This window comes from Mastigoproctus giganteus, chromosome 10 (assembly GCF_048544385.1).
Source record: "Mastigoproctus giganteus isolate SK-2022 chromosome 10, ASM4854438v1, whole genome shotgun sequence".
Lineage (NCBI taxonomy): Eukaryota > Metazoa > Arthropoda > Arachnida > Uropygi > Thelyphonidae > Mastigoproctus > Mastigoproctus giganteus.
In genome coordinates, this window is record NC_143584.1 from 131623459 (window position 1) to 131643895 (window position 20437).

General features: G+C 40.9%; 1 protein-coding gene across 5 annotated transcripts in view; it reads right to left on the minus strand.

The window, feature by feature from the left end:
- LOC150079291 (intermembrane lipid transfer protein VPS13D-like) overlaps positions 1–20437 on the minus strand; it is a 1618665-nt gene that overhangs the window by 19122 nt on the left and 1579106 nt on the right. For all 5 annotated transcript variants that reach the window (XM_090383928.1, XM_090383929.1, XM_090383926.1 and 2 more), the window contains one exon: positions 7308–7561. In XM_090383928.1, coding sequence (XP_090240054.1) covers positions 7308–7561 — 254 coding nt within the window. The remainder of the gene's footprint in view (positions 1–7307; positions 7562–20437) is intronic.

Genomic DNA, 20437 nt, shown 5'->3' on the forward strand with positions numbered 1-20437 from the left:
TAAGAAGACTGTAATCGCTTCCCTTTCTGATGACCCAAGAAACACTAAAATAAAATCCATCCGAAAGACCCGAAATACGGGCATTATCATAGAAACTGACTCGAAGGATGACGCTGATATGATATTAACAAATGCTAAGATACCTACCCTTGGCCTTCTAGCTGAGCCCCAAAGGAAAAAGGCACCCTCAATAGTAATTTATGGCATCGACAAGGGCCTGGACCCCAACACCATACGAGATGAATTGTACAGGCGTAACCTCCAACATGCACTCCCAAAAGAGGACCCAGCTAACTTAATAAAGCCAAAGTACCAAACGAAGTCTAGAAGTGGCACTTCCTTCAACTGGGTTGTAGAACTGGCACCAACAGCCTGGCACATACTGACCCACCACAATCGAGTGTACATAAATTGGGGCTCCCACCACTACAAGGAGCATGTAGCTGTCCCAAAATGCTTCAGATGCTGTCGTTTCGGTCACACGTGCACCCAGACAGAACAGACCTGTGGTCACTGTGCTGATATAGACCGGGGTTCAAGCCCGTCACCACCAAATACGGAGGATGCGGGAAGGTCATGGAATGACCACCGCATATCCCGGAGCAATATGGCCTTAGTTGCTAATGCTCCTAAAAACCAAATAACAAACAAACTGTGCTGATAAAGACACAGCTATGAAACCTGCCCGAACAAGACCAATGAACCAATCTGTGCTAACTGTAAAAGCCAGAAACTACCTCATGCCCACTCACTTCGGGATAGTAAATGCCCTGTCTACATCAAGGCCAAGAGCATGCTCCAACGACGAATAAATTATGGGGACACTGCATAAACAGTATAACAGCAACAAGATAAAATTCCTGCAAATAAACGCGCATCGGGCAAAGGCCGTTGTGGGACAACTCCGACAGAAGGCAGATGAGGAAAACATCGACATTCTCTTAATACAAGAACCCTACACTCATTCAAACAAAATCAGAGGATACCCCTTGTCCTACAAAATTGTCCAGGCTCCTGGTGTGACACCCTGGGCGGCAATCGCTGTGAGGCATCCTGACGTGACTGTGATGCAGATATCTCATCTCTGCTCTCCATGGGCCGCCTGTGCTCACATCATCTCCTCACTGGGCAACTTCTATGCCGTTTCCCTGTACTGCAGGCCGGGAGAGGGCATCCTATCTGCAGTCTAGTACCTACAATATGTCTTAACAGAACTGGTGGTTGCAAAGATTGTCATTTGTTCCGACGTAAATTGCCGCTCTGCCCTCTAGCACAGTGAGACCCCAGGGCGTAGAGGTGCTGCAAATGGACAGCGGTTGGAGGAGTTCCTGGCCAATAGTGGTCTGGAAGTCAGATAGGCCCAACAGCCTGCGGACGTTTTCCAGCTCACTTTGGGACGTTATGATTGACGTGACTCTCTCCACCAGGTCCTTTGCTAGATCTCTGTCGGATTGGACCGTATGGGAGGGCTGGTCCACCTCAGACCATCGAACCATAACTTTCAACATGTACAGATCGATCACTCAGTCCACAATTCTCAGACAGAAGCAACACAGATACGCTTTGAACAAAGCTGACTGGAGCCTGTTTAAAGAAACACTCATCAATGGAATATTGTACTTACAAACCGAGAATGTGCAAGTTCAGCATCCAGACTCCCATCAGCGCAAGGTCATGGACATAATTACGAATGCTGCAAATACAGCAATAAAACGGAAAAATCCCATCCCTGGGGCGGTCCCTTGGTGGTCAGGGGAGTTTCAGGCCCTCAGACGTGAAGTAAACCAAAAGAGGCATGCATTCCAATGGGCCAGGCGATCCTGGCCCTCCGCAGAAATTGAATACCTCTGGCAGGAGTACAGAGAAACTCGAAACGCCTACAATGCGATGATCAGGCAGCGTAAAAGACTGTCCTGGGACAGTCTTTTACGTGTCTTTATCAGCACTTGGTATCAACTGTGTCTTTATCAGCACTGTGTCTTTATCAGCACTTGGTATCAACAGTTGATAACTCTGACCCCTGGGGTGTCGTGTTCAAGGTAACAACAAATAAACTGCCAAGAGGTGAAGTTATTCGCTCCACAAGGCCACACTGACCTCCACCTGGCAGCATTCAATTTCAAACATACTTGATCACTCTTTCAAACAGCCACCAGATGACAACTCACCAGAACAACAGCAGCTTTGCCTCGACAATAACATTACCTGGTCTTGGCGCATTATAGCCTTAGATGCTAATGCGCCAATAAAATTCAAACCAAACCCAAACCCTCGACAATAACAACTATAACTCAACACTCATGGAAGAGCCTTTCAACATCGAGGATCTCTCTATGGCTGTTGGGAGACTGAAAAATAACAAGTCACCAGGCCTGGACATGCTCGAGCCCGAAATAATTAAAAAAGTTGCCGAATTCGCTCCAGAAACCCTGCTAAACCTCTTCAACCATTGCCTGCTAAAGCGATGGTTCCCAAATGATTGGAAAACTACGTCCATTCGGCTCATACTCAAAAATCCAACTAAACCGCACGATCGCCCTGACTCGTACAGACCTATTGCTCTCCTTTCTGTGCTGAGTAAGGTCTTTGAGCAGCTCCTTAGACAGAGACTGGAAAACCACTATAATACTGCACAGCTACCAGCACGAAATCAATTTGGATTCAAACCGGGCATGTCTACGGTCGATGCGCTGGAGACCATTACAAATGCTGCCAGGAACTGCACCCAGAAGTACCTCCTCGTCATCTCGATCGACTTTGCTGGGGCGTTCGACACCTTATGGTGGCCTAGCATCCTCGGACGGCTGAGACGCGCTGAGCTCCCAGGAAATCTCTACAACTGCATTGGCAGCTATCTCAGTGACAGGAGCATCGTGGTTCAGGCTCCCTTCTCCAGTGTGGAACGTCGTGTCCACCGAGGTTGCCCTCAGGGCTCTGTCCTGGGCCCACTTTTATGGAACTCTACTCGACGAGCTTCTCAGTACTGACTTAGGCGATGTCCAGACCTTGGCATATGCTGATGATCTCTCCCTGATCCTGGCAGGGGACTCCAGGGCTCAACTTGAAGTATTTGCCAACAGAGCTCTTACCACCCTGCAAGAGTGGGTCCGGAAAAACTATCTGAGCATCTCATCCACAAAAACCCAATCCATTCTCCTGAAGGGCTATCTTGATCCGCGGAGGCTGCCTCAAATCAAGATACATGGCACAACCATTAAGCTTGTTACTCAGCTGAAACTCCTTGGCATTATGATCGACACCAAACTAACATTTCTCCCACATCTCAACTATCTACAGAAGAAAATAAGAAATTACATTGCACTGGTTGCCAGGGTGATCCGCCGAGATTGGGGGCTCAAAAAATGTACTCTAGCCTTACTGTATAAAGCCATATTCATACCAGCTATCACCTATGGTTCTGGCATATGGTTCCCCAAAGCCTCCACTGTGGTAAGACGAAGAAAGCTGAACATCATTCAACGGCCAATTCTCCTTACGATAACCAGAGCATGTTGCACCTCCAGCATGCACGTTCTACAGGTCCTTGCTGGTGTACTGCCCCTAGACCTTGAGGTGGCCCATGTGGGGATGCTGTATCAGCTCAGCAGAGGAAAGTCTACCACCTTTATTGATTTTACCACGGATCCTGCTAACACTTATTCCAGTGAAAAAAGCAGACTCCTAACCTACTTACAACAGACCTGGCATGCTAGATGGTCTGAATCCACCAAAGGGGCCATCACCCGCAAATTTATACCGGACATATGCAAAATATATCCCAAATCACCATCCTGGTTCTCCTGGCCTTCTAACCACGTACCTCCTAACAGGGTATGGTGCCTTTCGCAGCAAACTGAACCTTCTTGAACTTTCCGACAACCCCCTTTGCACCTGTGGTGCGGAGGAAACCTGGGATCACTTGATGCATGACTGCCTACTATATGATGACCTCAGATCTTCTCTCATCACACAAATTCATTTCATCCTGAGACATCAGGAGCAACATCTCCTGGAAGACCACCATACCTACACAGCCTTTTCGAACTTTGTTCAGAGCCTCTTCACGAGGCGGAAAACCCTACCACAACCACAGAATCAAACCCAACCAGACAATGAAACGGCCTAATCAGCCATGTGTCAAGACCACTACTGGCTTCAGCATACTGCAATCCCCGTGAAGACTTTCAACCTGCACAATAATTGTTCCTTTAAAATGCAGTCTCAACATCACCTCCATCTACCATGACTGCCGCTCCGGCTTCACCTCCCACCAAGTTAACTCACTACTGAAATGACTTCACCGCCTGGATGGGATCTGTCTGTCCCAGGATTGCACTACTCGAATTTTACCTTCTCGGACTGGACTCTGCCAACTATGACTTCACACAGCATTGCTGCCAATGCCACGTGGCAATCCTGAACCCGTGCTCCCTTGCACGGCCCTGTTTCTCCCCTGTTCTGGCGGGGAGAAGGTGAAGGTTCCCTTGTCTCCTCCCCTTGCCCCCTCTTTCCTTCTGGTGTGGCATGGGCCTGCCTCACTGATTTTGGGGTCATCTACTCTATCGACCCTATACTTCTGTCTCTCACCCCCCCAAGCCTTTAGTCTCCCCCCCCTAGCTTTCCAACTAGCATTCATCCCATGTCAAAATTATCCTAGCCCTACAACCAAAATTCTCAATTCCAACACTATACTTAAAACTCCTTTGGCCTGACCCAAACTCTAGCGCATCCCCCCCCTTTTTTTTTCGGATCCTAGCCACTGAAATCCCAGGAAATTAGGTGGCAGGACCTGCCAGAGTACTTATTTAAAAATACTTGTACCTGGCTTGCCTCCACGGGGCTAAGTGTGGGCAACGTTGGGCCTCAGTAGGGGTCCAGCGGCTAAATGGCCAGATGAACAACGACACTACATCCAACAATATCCATACACTTTTAAATCTCTGGCCTTTACAGTGTTCTGTAACACACGACAATGTAGACTACACTGAGATGGGGAAACCCCTGGTGCCGTTAGACCCTAAACACACTTTACACTTTACACCATAAAGGTTTTCAACCTCCCATGAGCACGAGGAAAGTGGAGCAGATGGAAAGATTAATGGCAGTAAATGTAGAAGTAGCCATGTGGAAAAGGTTTTAGATCCCACGTTTAGAATGGCCAGATCATTGTTTTCAAGCAATCGCTTGATAATCTGACTTCTATTGATATCAGAACTTCCCCACAGAGTATTATGTCTGTTGAAATCCCCTAATAATAGAAAAGGGGGTGGCAATTGCTTAATGAGATCATCACAGTCTGCCTGGGGATGGCAACTCTTCTGTGGGCAGGTCCATCCCCAGCTCTGTCTTTGGGAATAACTCAACATTTACGTAAGTAAGGGTCCTCATTTGCCTTATATTATGTATCCTGTAAGCAAGTTGGCTCATGCTTGCTCAGGAAAGCCTTGATGTCAACAATGTTTATACGGAATCCATGGCAATTCCATTGTAGAAATTTAAATGTGCCCATTATTTAGATTTACTGGGTCCATCTGGTGGCTTCCAAAGGGCTGACGGCTTCATTTTCTCAGTCCTGGATTTATCTCTCTTTGGAAAGACTGGGCGTTGGCCTGTATCCATATCTTCTTCTTTCACAAAGAATTTCAAGACTGATTCATCCTGCACCTCCTTATCTTCTACATCCGTTATTTCTTGAATTGTAGGTGGCTGTTCCAATTTTTTTGGAGTTTTTTTCAAATTCTGTTTTGGAAGTGGTGGAGCACTAAGAGGTATGGATACAGGAGTGTGATTTTTGGGAACATAATAAATAGTGCATAATGGGAGTAAATGACTCCCTTGGTGGAATAATCGTATCAGTCTGAGTGCCGATGGTACTTTTCCCAGAAGCTTTCTGGGTGTATGAGGGCTTGGTGCTATGTATTGGTTGGATGCGTTTTCTGGCCTCCTGACAGATGTTCAAGCCTGTTTTTTAGTTTTTGAATTTCTTTTTCATCCTTCCATGCTGGCATGCTCGAAGTATGCAGGGTGTTCTCCTTGGCAGTTAGTACAACTTGGCTTAGAAGTTAAACATTCCTTGCTCTCGTGGTCTTTAGCAACAAAGCAAGCACGGGTAGGGGAGCCACGACAAACTGTTTGAGAGTGGTCATACTTTCGGCATTTAAAACACCTCAGTGAGTTCGGAATATAAATCCTCACTGGGCAGTTTAAATAGCCTGCCTTTATGGAACCTGGAGGCCGTGGGGTGTTGAACGTTAGGATGATATTCCCATCCTTCTGAATCAATATTCTTTTGACAGCTGTCACTCATTGGTTTCTCAATTCAGAGCAGATCTCTTCTTCAGAAACATGAAGAAGGTCCCACTCTGATATGACACCAAGTGTCATATCAGAGTGGGTTTTATGGGGGGGGGGGTAATTCAGGGTTTTATGGGGGAGGGATAATGATGGATATTCCCCGTAACGATGTGGCTTTCAGAAGTTGCTATGCATGTTTTTGGCTTGCAGCATCAACTAAAATGTCTCCAGAATGCAGCTATTTTATGGATTTTGGTGATCCTGCCAACTCTTCTAATCGTTTCTGGATAAAGAAGGGTGACATCTTCCCAAATGACTGCTCTCTGGAGGAAGGGAAAATGAATAGTGGTATCACTGATGGTAGTGTGTCCTCAGTTCTGCCTCTTTTTACTGAGGTGTTTTCATTATTTTCAGTTAGATTAGATAGGGGCCTTGTTGGGGCCCCTGAAGAAATAAGAGGATTTAAATTACTCATATGAGTAAGATAAAAGTTCCCAATGCCGTAAGTACCTCACCCATCATGGAGCCCTATGAAGTGATGCCCACTCATGAACTAGCAGGTACTGTGCACACGAATGGGACGCCAAGTTCCCTTAGGAACATCAAAACCACGTTTCCAATAAGCCTTGATCCCATCCCAGGACCAAAGGGAGGGAGGGAGGGAGACATTGGAATGCAGTTGACCCTAGCAGTAAGAACCACCCACCGTTTGATCCCAGTCGAGCTGGTCTGGTAGAAACATTATTTCCTTGCTCTATTGGAACATTTTACTATAACAGTTCTGCACAGTATTAGGTTTCAAAAAACCTAGTGAAGACTAATCCTAATGTTGACAGAGATTTAAGTGGCTTTATTCTAATTTAAACATTTAATCTAAAACTAACAACTTTTAAGGATTTTGCTTTAAAATATCAGCATATAAATCTTAAATTTCACAAAATAATTTCTTTGTACAAAGCCTCATAAAATACCTGCTTAGATTTAAATTAAGGATAAAATCTTTTTAAACTTACAATTCAGTATAATTTCTGTCATTTAGAAGGTAAAGGAACTCCTGACCCTGTGCTTGTAGAAATGAATAATGAGGTAACAGGCCTCCTGGACCCACACACAGCCGAGGTAGACGGCACCTACCAGGAACTGCATCATGACTTCGTCGACTGGTATCTCTTACAGCACTAGCGGCACCAGAAGCAAAATCGAGGAAACCCACAGCAGGCTTTGCAACTGTTCCCACAAGTCCTTTGCCTATTCCTGACAGAAGTCCCTAAGATGTTTGATAAACATTAATTACATTATATTTTTATCCACTATTACGTACTACGGCTATAATTTAGCACATCGAATTTTATAATGGATGAAGTTCTCAAAGTGTATTTGTGATATTGAATTCATAAAGGGTACCACAGAAGAACTCCACTATATCAGGCCAGACACAGTTGTCAGGGAAACGGGAAATATGTTGTCCACGGATAGGTGGAATAGGACCAGGGTATGTCTGCCAGGGGGGAAAAGCAGATGATGTTGTCAAGCAGATATCTTTTAAGGGCACAAAAGGTGATATTATTATATACCTTGGGACTAATGATATTAAGGGTAAGAGATCTGAGAATTTACTTAACAAGTACATGGCAATGTTGCCAAAAAGACAAGAGTTAGAAATGAATTTGAAAGCGTCTGCAATTTTGCCCAGACACAATAGGATGGCCTTGTCCATCAATTTGGCCCTGGATAGAATGTGCAAGGATCATGAAGTAGAATTTTTCTCAGCATGTTGTCTGTGCTTGTTAACAGGAATGAGTATTTTTACAGTGATGGAATGCACATTTTACAGGGATGGATTAGAAGGGGTGCAAGAATATTTGCCGATGCTATGTAGGCAGTGATAGGTAGGTCGGAAAACTGCTAGCTTGGGAAGCGGGGGCACAGGTTAATATTTTAACTAGAGCTGCAGGCAGAGGTGAAGATTCTTCTTGCATTGCTACTATTGGTACATGCAACAGCCTGGATGGAAAGCAAGGTGTCTGGGATTTCAGGCCCTGCTATGGGTCATCATGGAACAAATGTATACATGGGCTGTGTTAGGATAAGTAAGAGTAAGAATGCAGAACACATGCATGTGCACTGATGCTAGGAGCGTTGTAAATAAATTTGATGAATGTTATATTGCATCTGGATCAGGACAGGAGAGTGGGGGGGGGGTTATACTCTTACGTAAGAAGAATATTAAATCTAAGGCAGTCCATCCAGTTGATATGGATGCCCAGTACAATGTCGAGTCAGTTTGGTGATATAAGTACTGGGGAAACAAATTGAGAGTAGTGTGTTATAGGACTAATAACTGTGATGAGTATACCAAACAGTTATCCAGGAGAATAGTGTGTGCCAGAAAATCAGAACGTTCCATAATGGGTGATTTTAACTTTCCAGATATTGAATGGAATTTGTGGGTTGGTCACTCACATACTAGCAAGACTTTTCTGGATTTCTTGGATGACTGTTTTCTGCAGCAGCATGTCAGAGAGGCAAGAAGAGGAATATCTGGTTATCAGAAGTGATTCTTCATGCATTAAGAATCTGCAGGTAAAAGACCCACTGGGTGGCAGCAATCACAGTGTACTAATGTGGAATTTAATTAAAAACACGACTACAGAGGTCCCGGACAGTTTTTAAATTGTGTGCAGTGGGACCAACTGATGATGTTACCAAAAGCAAATTCTGAATGGGAAGTATTCAGGGAAGTAATCAAGAAGCTACTAGGCTTTTCATACCAACAAATAAATACTGTTCAAGGCTTAGACCTAAATAGATGTCAGATTACCTATTGAGATGTGGCAGAGAAGAAAAGTGTATGGGAGGCATATAATTATTGGGTTAATCAGAAGCCTATGGTAAATATAAATTAGTCTGTAATGAAGTCACAAAGGAAGTTAGGCAAACTAAGCCAGATTATTAGAAGTCTCTGGCAAAGAAGTGTTATGCTATTAAATCTCTGCTATTTTTCTTTGAATGCAAAGAAAAACAGCAAAATCTTCTATGCTTATATTAACAGTAGAAGTAAGGGGTTGAATCACATTGGTCCACTCGATGTCTATGGTTTAACTGTTGATGACCCTGCTCAGGTTGCAGAGAAACTGTATAAGGCATTTTGCATCTACATTCACACGAGGAATTCTTTAAGGAAGGGGATGACAGAAGTTTATCAAACTGTAATGAGGAGCTAAACGACTGTGATAAGTGAAAGAAAAGTGGGGGAGAAATTGTTGAGGATCGACATAAAAAAGGCACCTGGTATCTATCCAATTATATTAAGGGAGCCATCAAAGTGGCTAAGCAAACACTTAGCCATAATTATCAGAGCTTCTTTGGTTTCAGGGAATGTCTCTGTGGACTGCAGTTGTGTGAATATATTCCCAATTCACAAAGGGGAATAAAAGGGTGATGGGAGTAATTACAGACCTTAGTTTAACTTCTGTTCCAGGGAAAACGATGGAGTTACTGGTTAAAGTAATGCAGAACGGTCTAGACAGGAGTGCAGTTATACTTTAGACATAGCATAGGTTTGTTAAGGGGAAGATGTCTGACCAATTTGATTGAATACTATGATGCAGTGTAGTAGTAGTGGCATGTGATGCAAGAAAGCAAGTGTATGAGCTTATGCAGCATCAGCCAAAAAAAAAAAAAAAAAAAAAAAATCACACCATTCCCTCCAAATGTCTGTCCAGTTCCACCTTAAATTTATTTAACCTATCAACTTTCACAACAGATGGAAGTTTGTTCCAGCAATTAACCACCCGCTGGCTAAAGGCAAATTTCTGCACATCTATTCTACATCTGTCTTTTCTTAATTTGAATTTATGCCCCCTTAGGTTCGTAATCTGAACAAGTGGAAGGATCCCAACAGAATTCAGCGTGCTCAACCCATTCAAGGCCTTATACACCTCAATCAGATCACCGCGCAGGTGCCTAGTCTCCAGCCACTGCAATTTGCAGAACTTAAGCCTCTCTTGGTAAGAGGATCCCTTCATTCTCCTCACCTATCTTGTTGCCCTTCTCTGTACATGCTCAAGCAAATCTACATCCTTCCTAAAATGAGGTCTCCAGACCTGTACGCAGTACTCAAGGCATGGCCTGACCATTGCCTTATACAGAGGGACAATCACCTCCTTTTCCCTGCTAGCAAAATTCCTATATATCATTGACAAAACCCCATGACCTGCCCTGGCAGTCTGTCTGCATTGCTAAGAAGACTTCATATCTGACTGCACAATTACTCCCAGGTCTTTTTCATTTCCTACCACCTTAGGCGTAGTACCACACAGTTGGTACATTTCTCTGGGGTTACTTCTACCCATATGCAGTACTTTGCATTTATCAAGGTTAAACTTCAGTTGCCACTTCTTAGCCCATCTGCCCAAATTATCTAGATCCTGTTGCAGTAGCACACTGCCATTACTGTCATTAACAACCCTGCCAAACTTTGTATCATCTGCAAACTTCGACACTAAGCCTGATATACTTTCATCATTATCATCGAAAAATATACAAAACAACAGAGGACCCAACACCGATAAAGTGATAAAGGAACTGGATGCAACAAAATAATTTTGATATCAAATACTTGTATTTCAGGAAAGATTTTGATAATGTTACACATAAAAGACTGTGATAGAAACAGGAGCTTTGGTTTGGTTTTTATGGTGCATGAGAATGGTGAATATGAAAAATACAAGTTGGAAAAATGTTGCTATACCAATAATTATAAATAGCTAAAAAACAAAAAAAAAATTGGACAAAAATAAAATCAGGTAAAAAAGAAATTTACATGATGCATAATAAAAACATTTATATATGTGTATAAAGTTTTGCAATTTATAAAAACTTAAATTGTGGACATATCATCTTTGTAAGTTAAAATCTGACTGAGTTTATAAGGCTCAGTCAGATGGTTAAAAGTGCTAAAACATAAATGGCGTGCATTTAAAAATCTAGGACAGTCAATAATGACATGTTTCAATGTTAAAATGGTGTAACAATGTTTGCACATAGGACAGTCATCAGCCCTCAGCAGAAAAGCATGTGTCAGATTGTCCTATGTGGGGTAGAGCTAGAACTTCCTCTTTACGGTCCCTGTGCAGATTAGACGGCCAATGTTCGATTACAGGATTAATCTTGTATAACTTATTTTCAGCCTGCCCATGCCAAGATTGTTGTCATTGAGAAACCAGTTTCTTTCAAATTACTTGCCTGTAGTCTGTATAGTGGACTAACAGACAAGAGTTATAAGTGGTCTCTGATTGTCTCTCTCTCTCTTGATGTCCAAATTTCTGAATAGACCTTGGATAAAAATACCAAATGGACGATTAGCCGACTCTCGACTGTTGTACAGATTTTCCCAGGCTCAAAAATGGGTGTCCGTGTGGTTTGGCAGAGATTTCAGCTTCATAGCGTACTGCAGAGACAACTGTTTTCGACAAAGGGACAACAACGGTTCATTAGCTTAGACATACAGACTTTGGACAGATGTTCTGAAAATACCAGTGTCAATACGGATAGCCTGATGGTGAATGGGGTTAAGCCAAGAAGGATGCTATTGTGACATGTAATCTAATTTTCATCAAACAAGTACATGATATAGATGGAGTAAAGCACACCAGTCTGCACCCCAAGAAGTAGAGGAGAGAGCACAAAGAATGTTCAATCTTTTCGTACACTTGATGCGTAGTTTATGAATATGATGGAGGAATGTCAACTTTTTATCGAATAGGAGTCCTAAGAACTTCGTCATCGCTACTAATGGAAAGGTGCTTTGTCCAAGTCTTAACTCAGGTTTGGGGTGAAGGTTATGCTTGCAATAAAAATGGAAGCAAATGGTCTTCTCCAGTGATAACCTGAAACTATTGGCGAATGCCCAGAAGTTTGGGCAATCAATAACCATCTTGTTACATGACTGTGAAAATATACTAAAGCCATCAACATAGAGAGCACTGTTTGGAGGAAGCAGGGCTGGTGCCATCATTAGGCCAAATAGGCAGCCACCTAGGGTGCAGACCTCAGAGGGTGCACAGTTTTATACAGATTAGTTTTTTTTAACCCAAGTAAAAATTGCAACTGACAATTATATTTTTTATTTTAAGATAAATACCACAACAGTGCTGTTTATAATTATAATTAATTATAAAGTCTTATAAAAAAAATTCTATACTCTGTTTTTTTTATTTATCCTTTTTTATGTTGTTCTATTTTTCTTTTTGAAATTTAGTGATATTTTTGGCTAAGAAAAAAATCTTATTCTTCTTAGTTGGCATCATGTGTTGTTTACAGCTGGACACGTTACGTCACATTGTCGTCGAGTGAGTAACAGCACGTTTGTACAATTTTCGAGTAATTTTTGTTATATCTTATAAATTTCTGATATTTTACTTTTAATTTTATATTTTGAAGAATTTTATCATTGTTGAAGGTAATATCAATTGATCATGCCCAAGCTTCAGCACTTGACCTGAAGGAATTGTTGACAAAATTTGCAAAGGAAAAGGCAAGCAAAGTGAGATTTTGATGTGCCTGAAATTGAAACTTTTAAGACACATAAATTTAAACATCACAAGATCACATTTACAAGATCACTCAAAATGATTTCTGTGATAAACATTTTCTTTTGTATTTGAGAAAGATAATCAAAGATTGTTGTATTGCTTATTCTTGCAATTTAAAATAAATTTAGCAGTTTCAAGTTTTGTGCTTTTCATTTTTTCTACAGGACATCTGTTTTTGAAAATTGAAGTTGGCATTTTTTTTGGGGGAGGTGCAAGTAATTAGCCTTGCCTAGGGTTTAAAACAGCCTGGCACCAGCACTGGGAGGAAGCTCAGTAATGGAGTTCACTTTAATGGCAAAAAGCATAACACTTAAAATAAGCATAACACCCCCCCCTCCTCTTGGCAGAAGGACCAAGAAAAGATGGATTCTACTCTAACTTGGAACAAGTGATCTGTTAAAAAGGTTTTTATAAAAATGGGAAGGTGACTCCTTAGACCAGGGGTCACCAATTAGTTTTCATTGTGGTCTGTATTAGAAAAAATCTCTTATTGTGATCTGCATGCTTGAAATTAAATTAATAAATATTAGATGATATTTGTATTTATTTATGTCATTACTATAGATACAATATTAAAATTTGTGTACATATACATATTAATAAGAAAAATTACATTTTTATTTCTAAAACAATTTTTGTAAAATCTGGAACAAACCTTTAAAGCAAATTTTGTAGATGATCATTGATCATTTATTAGCTGAGATCAAACTTGTTCTTAATATGGTTCATTTTTGAAAACATTGATTCACATATATATGTTAATCTGAACACTGAACATAATTGAGCACACAATTTCCTTATTTCGGGATACATTTTCATGTTGCACATATTTTACCCAAAACTTGCAATCACTCAATTCATTCATTTTTTCTTTCAAAGCAAAATCTTGAAAAAGCAGTCATTTCTAATTGCAGTGCAGCTTTATTACTTTTAAACCATTTTGCTGCCTCATTAGTTCATTCCCCATTTGGTTCAAGTGAAAATGGACGTATGAGGAGTTGTATTAATTTTCCTATTTTTTTTTAAATCTGCAAACCTTTCGTTGAATTCATGTTTTAGTTTTTTTAGAAAATTATTATATTTGCTTTTATCTAATTGCATATTAAGTTCATACATCAATACTTCTTTCACACACAGAAACTGCAGTGCCTCATTATTTAAATCAGAGCAAAATAAGAGTTTCTTACGAAATGATTGTACAACTGACAGCATTTCAGAAATAATAGAAAAATTTGCTATAAAGAAATTCGTTAAACAGAGGTCCAACTGTATATTTAAATTAATGATTTAGGTTCATTTGCCTTGCAGCCCACAAAAAAGGTTTTCATGTTCCAGATGCGGACCACAGTCCGTTAAGTGGTGAACACCGCCCTAGGCCGAGTTTTTAAAGGTCTCTTAAAATACCAAATTTCCAAGTTGTGTTGTATGCTTTCTCCATGTCAAAAAATATGGACACCAGGTGTTCTCCTTTTAGAAAAGCATCTCAATTAGATGTTTCCAGTCTAATTAAGTTGTCCAAAGCAGACCAGATCCTTCAGAAGCTGCACTGAATGTCGGAGAGAAGGTCATTTGATTGCAAATACTATAAAAGACTAGCGTTGACCATTCTCTCCAAAATTTTGCACAAACAGCTAGTCAGAGAAATTAGTCGATAATTTTTTGGAAATTTAGGATCCTTGCCTGGCTTTGCAGAAGCAAGAATAGTTACCTTGAACCAGGTGTCTGGAAACTGCTTTTTAAGGAAAATTCTATTGTAATTGAAATGGATTTTTGTGAGGGGGTTAGTGCCATTGGACCAGATTACATCTATTATGCAATGATTAAAATCTGGTCCAATGGCATTAACCTTCATACGGACAAGAGCTATTTTCAGTTCTTTGATGGTAAATGGCCCATTGGATGGGTGAACACCCTTGGATGTAAAATTGAAGGTGCCTCTTTCAGCTTAAGTTTAAGGACCAGGAACTCTGGGAAGTAAGATAACACTGCTAAGATGTTAGAAAAGGTCTCCCCAAGAGCATCGGCTATTGCAGTTGGGTCTGCAATAGAGCATCCATTATATTCCTGTACCGAAGAGGGGCATGCTGCGTATTTTCCCTTCATTTTCTGGATTTTGTTCCAGACTATGTTAGAGCCGTCTTACATCTTCTATTGACTGAGTAATAGAAGATGTAAGATGGATCTAGTACTCCCTTTGACTCTAACGTCGGGTAAGATGTGCATTAACATGTGTGAGTTTAAAAGCTATGGTGAGATATTGCTGGAATATCCCCCAGGCTTTGTTTTGCACCTTTTTTTTGGCTCCTGTGCATTCAGAATTCCACCATGGTTTGGGAAATGATAGAAACCAAGTAGATGTGTTTGGAATGATGATTGCCACTGCATGGAAGATACTTTCTGTGATGTATGTAACTGCATCATTGATAGGCTCCTGACAGACTGCAGAGATGTCAAAATTTGCCAATGTTGAAAGATATTCCAATCATGTTGAAAGATATTCCAGTCAGTTGGATCAATCTTCCATGGTAACCTAAAAGGAAGACAAGGTCTCCCACTATGCAAACAAGTTATCAAGAGAAGGGGAGGAGCAAACAGATAGTCAATGGCAGAAAACGTATACGGGTAGGCATGTGAAAGAAGAGAGAAATAGGTCATGGTCAGTGAGCATATGCTCAACGACACATCCCCTTCTGTTAATATTGGCACTACCCCATTGGGCAGGGGTCGGCAACCTTTTTTGAGTGAAGAGCCATTTTTGATCTAAGTAAAAAAATATATATATATATTTAGAAATATTATTTATTAATACAGAAACGTTACAAACATCCAATTAGGTACAAATTAATGTAACTTTTGCTGCTGAACTTCTTGAGTGAGTTTCTCAACATCAGGTGAGTATGCCGTAATTTTCATCTTGGTAAGAGAAACTCACATTGCTGAGAAACTCACATGCTGAGAAACTCACATTGTTCAGATGGTTTGTTGATTTATTTTTAATTTAGTTCATGTTCAAAAATATTTTCCCACAGAAATTTGTTGAACCAAAAACTGAGAAGTCCAAATGCAAATATTTTCATTTGGTCTTGCTTTTTCAACTGATTTATCGCTGTCCATTTGTGTAGAATTGCAAGGGCAGCCTTTTGCCTCTCCAAATCCTCAATTTCAGTTTTAAGGCATTTTAGTCTTGCACTCCACATGTCCTTGATTTTTAAGTCCTCTTACTCCATTTCAAATTGTGCTTCATGTGAGCTAAAAGTTAAAGCGCCATAGTTACATGCTCAAGGAGCTTCATGTGGCTCATGAGCCATGGGTTGCTGACCCCTGCCATAGGGTATTATGTCCATTGAAATCCCAAAGAAGTAGGACAGATGGCAGCTGCACTATAAGATCATCAAGGTCTGTCTGGTTGTTGTTGTTGTTTGTTATTTGGTTTTTAGGAGCATTAGCAACTAAGGCCATATTGCTCCGGGATATGCGGTGGTCATTTCCTGACCTTTCCGCATCTTCCGTATTTGGTGGTGACGGGCTCGAACCCCGGTCTAATCAAGAAGCGTGTTGATTACCCAGACAGACCGCGCCTACGGAGGCGCGGTCTGTCTGGGAAATGTCGCTCCTAGGTGGCAAGTAAATGGAACAGACGGTTAATAAAAACCCAACCATAAGGCAAATTGCAACCACTTCTAAGTTAGTGGAAAGTGGCACAGGTTGGAATGGGGTCTGGTTGCCCACAAGGATTGCAGGCCCTCCATGGGCAATGCCATCCCCAGTTCAGTTCAGTTATTATTTATGATAGAAGTATTATTTTGATAGTATATAACAGAGCTATGGTGCTCAATATGTTCTACAGTGATATCAATATTTGTAGAAGAATAAGAGAAGTTTACCTCAATATGATATGTAGAACACTTCTGTATGATACTCTCCAGAAATTAAAATGAATAAAAGATTAATGCAAAGTGATTACAGTAAAAAAATCAATTGAACACAATTCAAAAAACAATTGAAAAAATATTAATTAAAAAATCAATTAAAGTTAAATGTAAATTTTGAAAAATGGTTTTACTTTCTGAAGCAGACAATGCTTTGACTGTGTGGCGTGATCACAGTAATGGAAATTCCTGAAGCATTGTCTTCTTCAGGAAGGAAAACGGTTTTTAAAAATTTACATTTAATTGATTGATTGATTTTTTAAATTATTTTTTTGAATTTTGGTTAATTTTTGAATTCTGTTCAATTGATTTTTTACTGTAATCATTTTGGGTTAATCTTTTATTCATTTTAATTCTTGGAGAGTATCATACAGAAGTGTTCTATGTATCATATTGAGGTAAATTTCTCTTATTCTTCTACAGATAGTAGTATTATGAATTGATGGATTTGCTTTAGCCTTTAAACGTCTCCTGCAAGCAAATGCACACTGGCTCAAGCTTAACCAGCAGGGCCTTGTTGTCATCAGTATTTTGCTGGAATTCATGACAATTCCACTGTAGGAATTTAGCCATTATTTGCAAGTTAATTGAGGAGGTGTCCAAGGTGGATGAGAGCATTTCATTACTTGTAGCCAGTTGACATTAGGAACATTCCAACTCTGTGTTATTTCAATTAGGCATAAGCCTGCCAGTCTTATTTTACTGGGTTTATTTCTATAGAGGTTTTGCAGTGGTGGATTAAAGAAGTATGGCTCAATAGGATGCTGACAGAAACTTTGTATTCGGGCTGATTACTTAAGAAGTAGTGTTTTCCTGCAGAGGCAAAGCGAGGGCTCATGTGCTTCAATATATAAATTATGGGTAGGAGATGCCCTGAATGCACCAAGGGCAATCCACAATGCACTATACTGTATAGGATCCAGCCAGCGTAGTGTATTCTTTCGGGTAGAATCATAGATTGGAGCACCATAATCCAAATGGGATCTGATCAATGCTCTATATATAAGAGCAGCAAAGATGTACAGTCTGCTCCCCAAGACAGGGCAGATAAGGCTCTGTAATGTTCAGTTTTTTGAGGCAGGAAGTATGTACAGATTTAATGTGCTCAAAGAAATTTAATTTTCTGTCAAGGATTAATCCCAAGAATCTGATGTTGTTAGTCACTGGAATGGTAAATTTTGACATCTGAAGTTCAGGATCTGTATGCATTTTTCGTTGATTACAAAAGTGGATTGCAACAGTTTTCTGCTGAGATAGATGTTGAGTCCTGCCCACCTTTGGACTTTACTCAAGGATATCTGCAATGGATCTCATATTCTGAGAGTGGAAAGAAATGGAGAGATCATCCGCATAAAGGTAGGTCTCAACTGTATTTGGAAGTTCTTTTGTGATGGAATCAATTTTAAGGGCAAAGAGGGTTGCTTGTTTGTTTGTTATTTGGTTTTTAGGAGCATTAGCAACTAAGGCCATATTGCTCCGGGATATGCGGTGGTCATTCCCTGACCTTTCCACATCCTCCGTATTTGGTGGTGATGGGCTCGAACCCCAGTCTAATCAAGAAGCGTGTGCTATGCACTGCTGCTCCTTCCCACCTGGCTACAGAGGCGCCAAAGAGGGTTGCACTCAGTATAGAACTTTGTGGCACTCCTTCCTGTAAAAACGTCATAGAAAGCGAGTTGTGGTATCGAACTTGGAACAAATGATTCTGGAGCACGTTGCTGATGAATATAGGAAGGTTACCTTGTAGACAAAGAGCATGAAGGTGACTGAGAATGCCATGGCACCAGGTAGTCTCTATGTCTATGGAAACCAAAACAAGATGTTCATTTTTTATGAAGACATTGCGAATTGCAGACTCGGCCTTGATTGTGACATCTAAGGAGGACGCATTCTTACGAAAGCCATGCTGATTATTACTCATTAGGTGTTGTGTTTCGATGATCCAAACAAATCGATTATGGATAATTTTTTCAAGTAATTTAAAAAGGCAACTGGAGAGGGAAATTGGTTGGTAATTGTATGGACTGGTAGAGTCTTTTCCAGGTTTCAAAAATGCAAGAACTGTGGCATGATGCCAAGAGCTGGGATAAATGTTTTCCAGAAATATTCAGTTATAGTAGACCAGCAGTATTTGTAAATTTTTGTCACCAAGGTTTTTTAACATAATATAAAATATTCCATCTGGCCCAGCGGCACTGTTGCATGTTGTTTTAATGGCATGATATTGAAGAGGCTGGTTATATGGAAGGAAAACTGAGGTTTTAAAGTTGATGGCTCATTGTTCAGTCTTGGTCTTTATTTTCTGAAAATCCAGAGAATAAATTGATGCCGCTTAAACTTGGGCAAAGGTTTTGCCCAAGGCATTTGCTATGTCCTCCGGAGCAGAGTTCTTGCCCATTCCCTGAAAGAATTGGTGAAGGGGTGGTTGGAAATCTGCCTGATTTTCTTCCATATTAACCTGGAGTTAGTGTTTCTGTTTATGGTAGGTGCAAATTGAATCCAAGAATTCTTTTTGGCTTGCTTTTGAATGAGATGTGTTTTCGCTCTTGGATTTTTGTAGTTGATAAGATTAGTTGTGGCTGGGATCTATGAAATAAATTCTATGCTTTATTTTTTAACTTCTTTGCTTTTGTGCAGTCTTCGTTCCACCAATAGTTAAGGTGCCATTGGGACTGTGGATTCGACAATGAAATTGAACATTTGGCTACAGATTATTATTATTATTATTATTATTATTAGCTGTATGGTGCAAGGAAGCCCGATGCTTATGCTGCACCAGCCAAAAAAAAAAAAAAAAAAAAATTCCCGAGTTACCCTGACAGAGAGAGAGATGTAGAAGGGAATCACCAAGAAAGAGAAGAATGATGATATCCAGCTCAGGACCCTGGGTGTGCCAAGCCCATACTCACCAGATGTGAGCCCCTCGGGTTATAGTAGGTGTAAAGTGATGTAATCTGTGGCTTCATCTATTGACAGTGTTGGTATATATATTGCTCATCCAGGGGTGGCAACTGATTGAAATTTGACCCAGTTGGCTTGAGAGAACTTCCATTTCCTGCAGGGTGTGGCTAATGGTGGTTGTGCAGATCACAAATAATCAGAAAATGGTCACTGCCCAAAGGATCATCCATTGTTGTTCCATTTTGCACGATACGTGATTAAAGATGCTCTTAGCATTTCACCTAAGTAAAAACTGCATTTAACCTACACTACTGGCATGGAGACTGGTCCTTTGATTTTTTTTTTTTTTTTTTTGATTTGGTAGTTATTGGCGCATCGGCTTCTGTGGCCATATTGCACCTCCCAAGGTTTTTGCAGTACTTTGATCCAAGCCCGAGGCGGGAATCGAACCCGCGACCTTTGGGTTGCCGGGCAGGTACTTTACCCACTCGGCTAGCCCGGTCGGCCTGGTCCTTTGACCTGGGGTTGATGAGCACACACAAACTCATCTGTTGCACTAATTCTGAGATATGAAAATTTTTGGGGGGTGAGGCAACTGGTAAAGCCAGGAAACAAAAGTGGTCCATGGTCAAAAATGTATCTGTGACTATGGTTTATGCACTTGGTATTTAGATTATTAGACCCTTTTAAGGCTTGGATAAAACATGATCAGGTCAC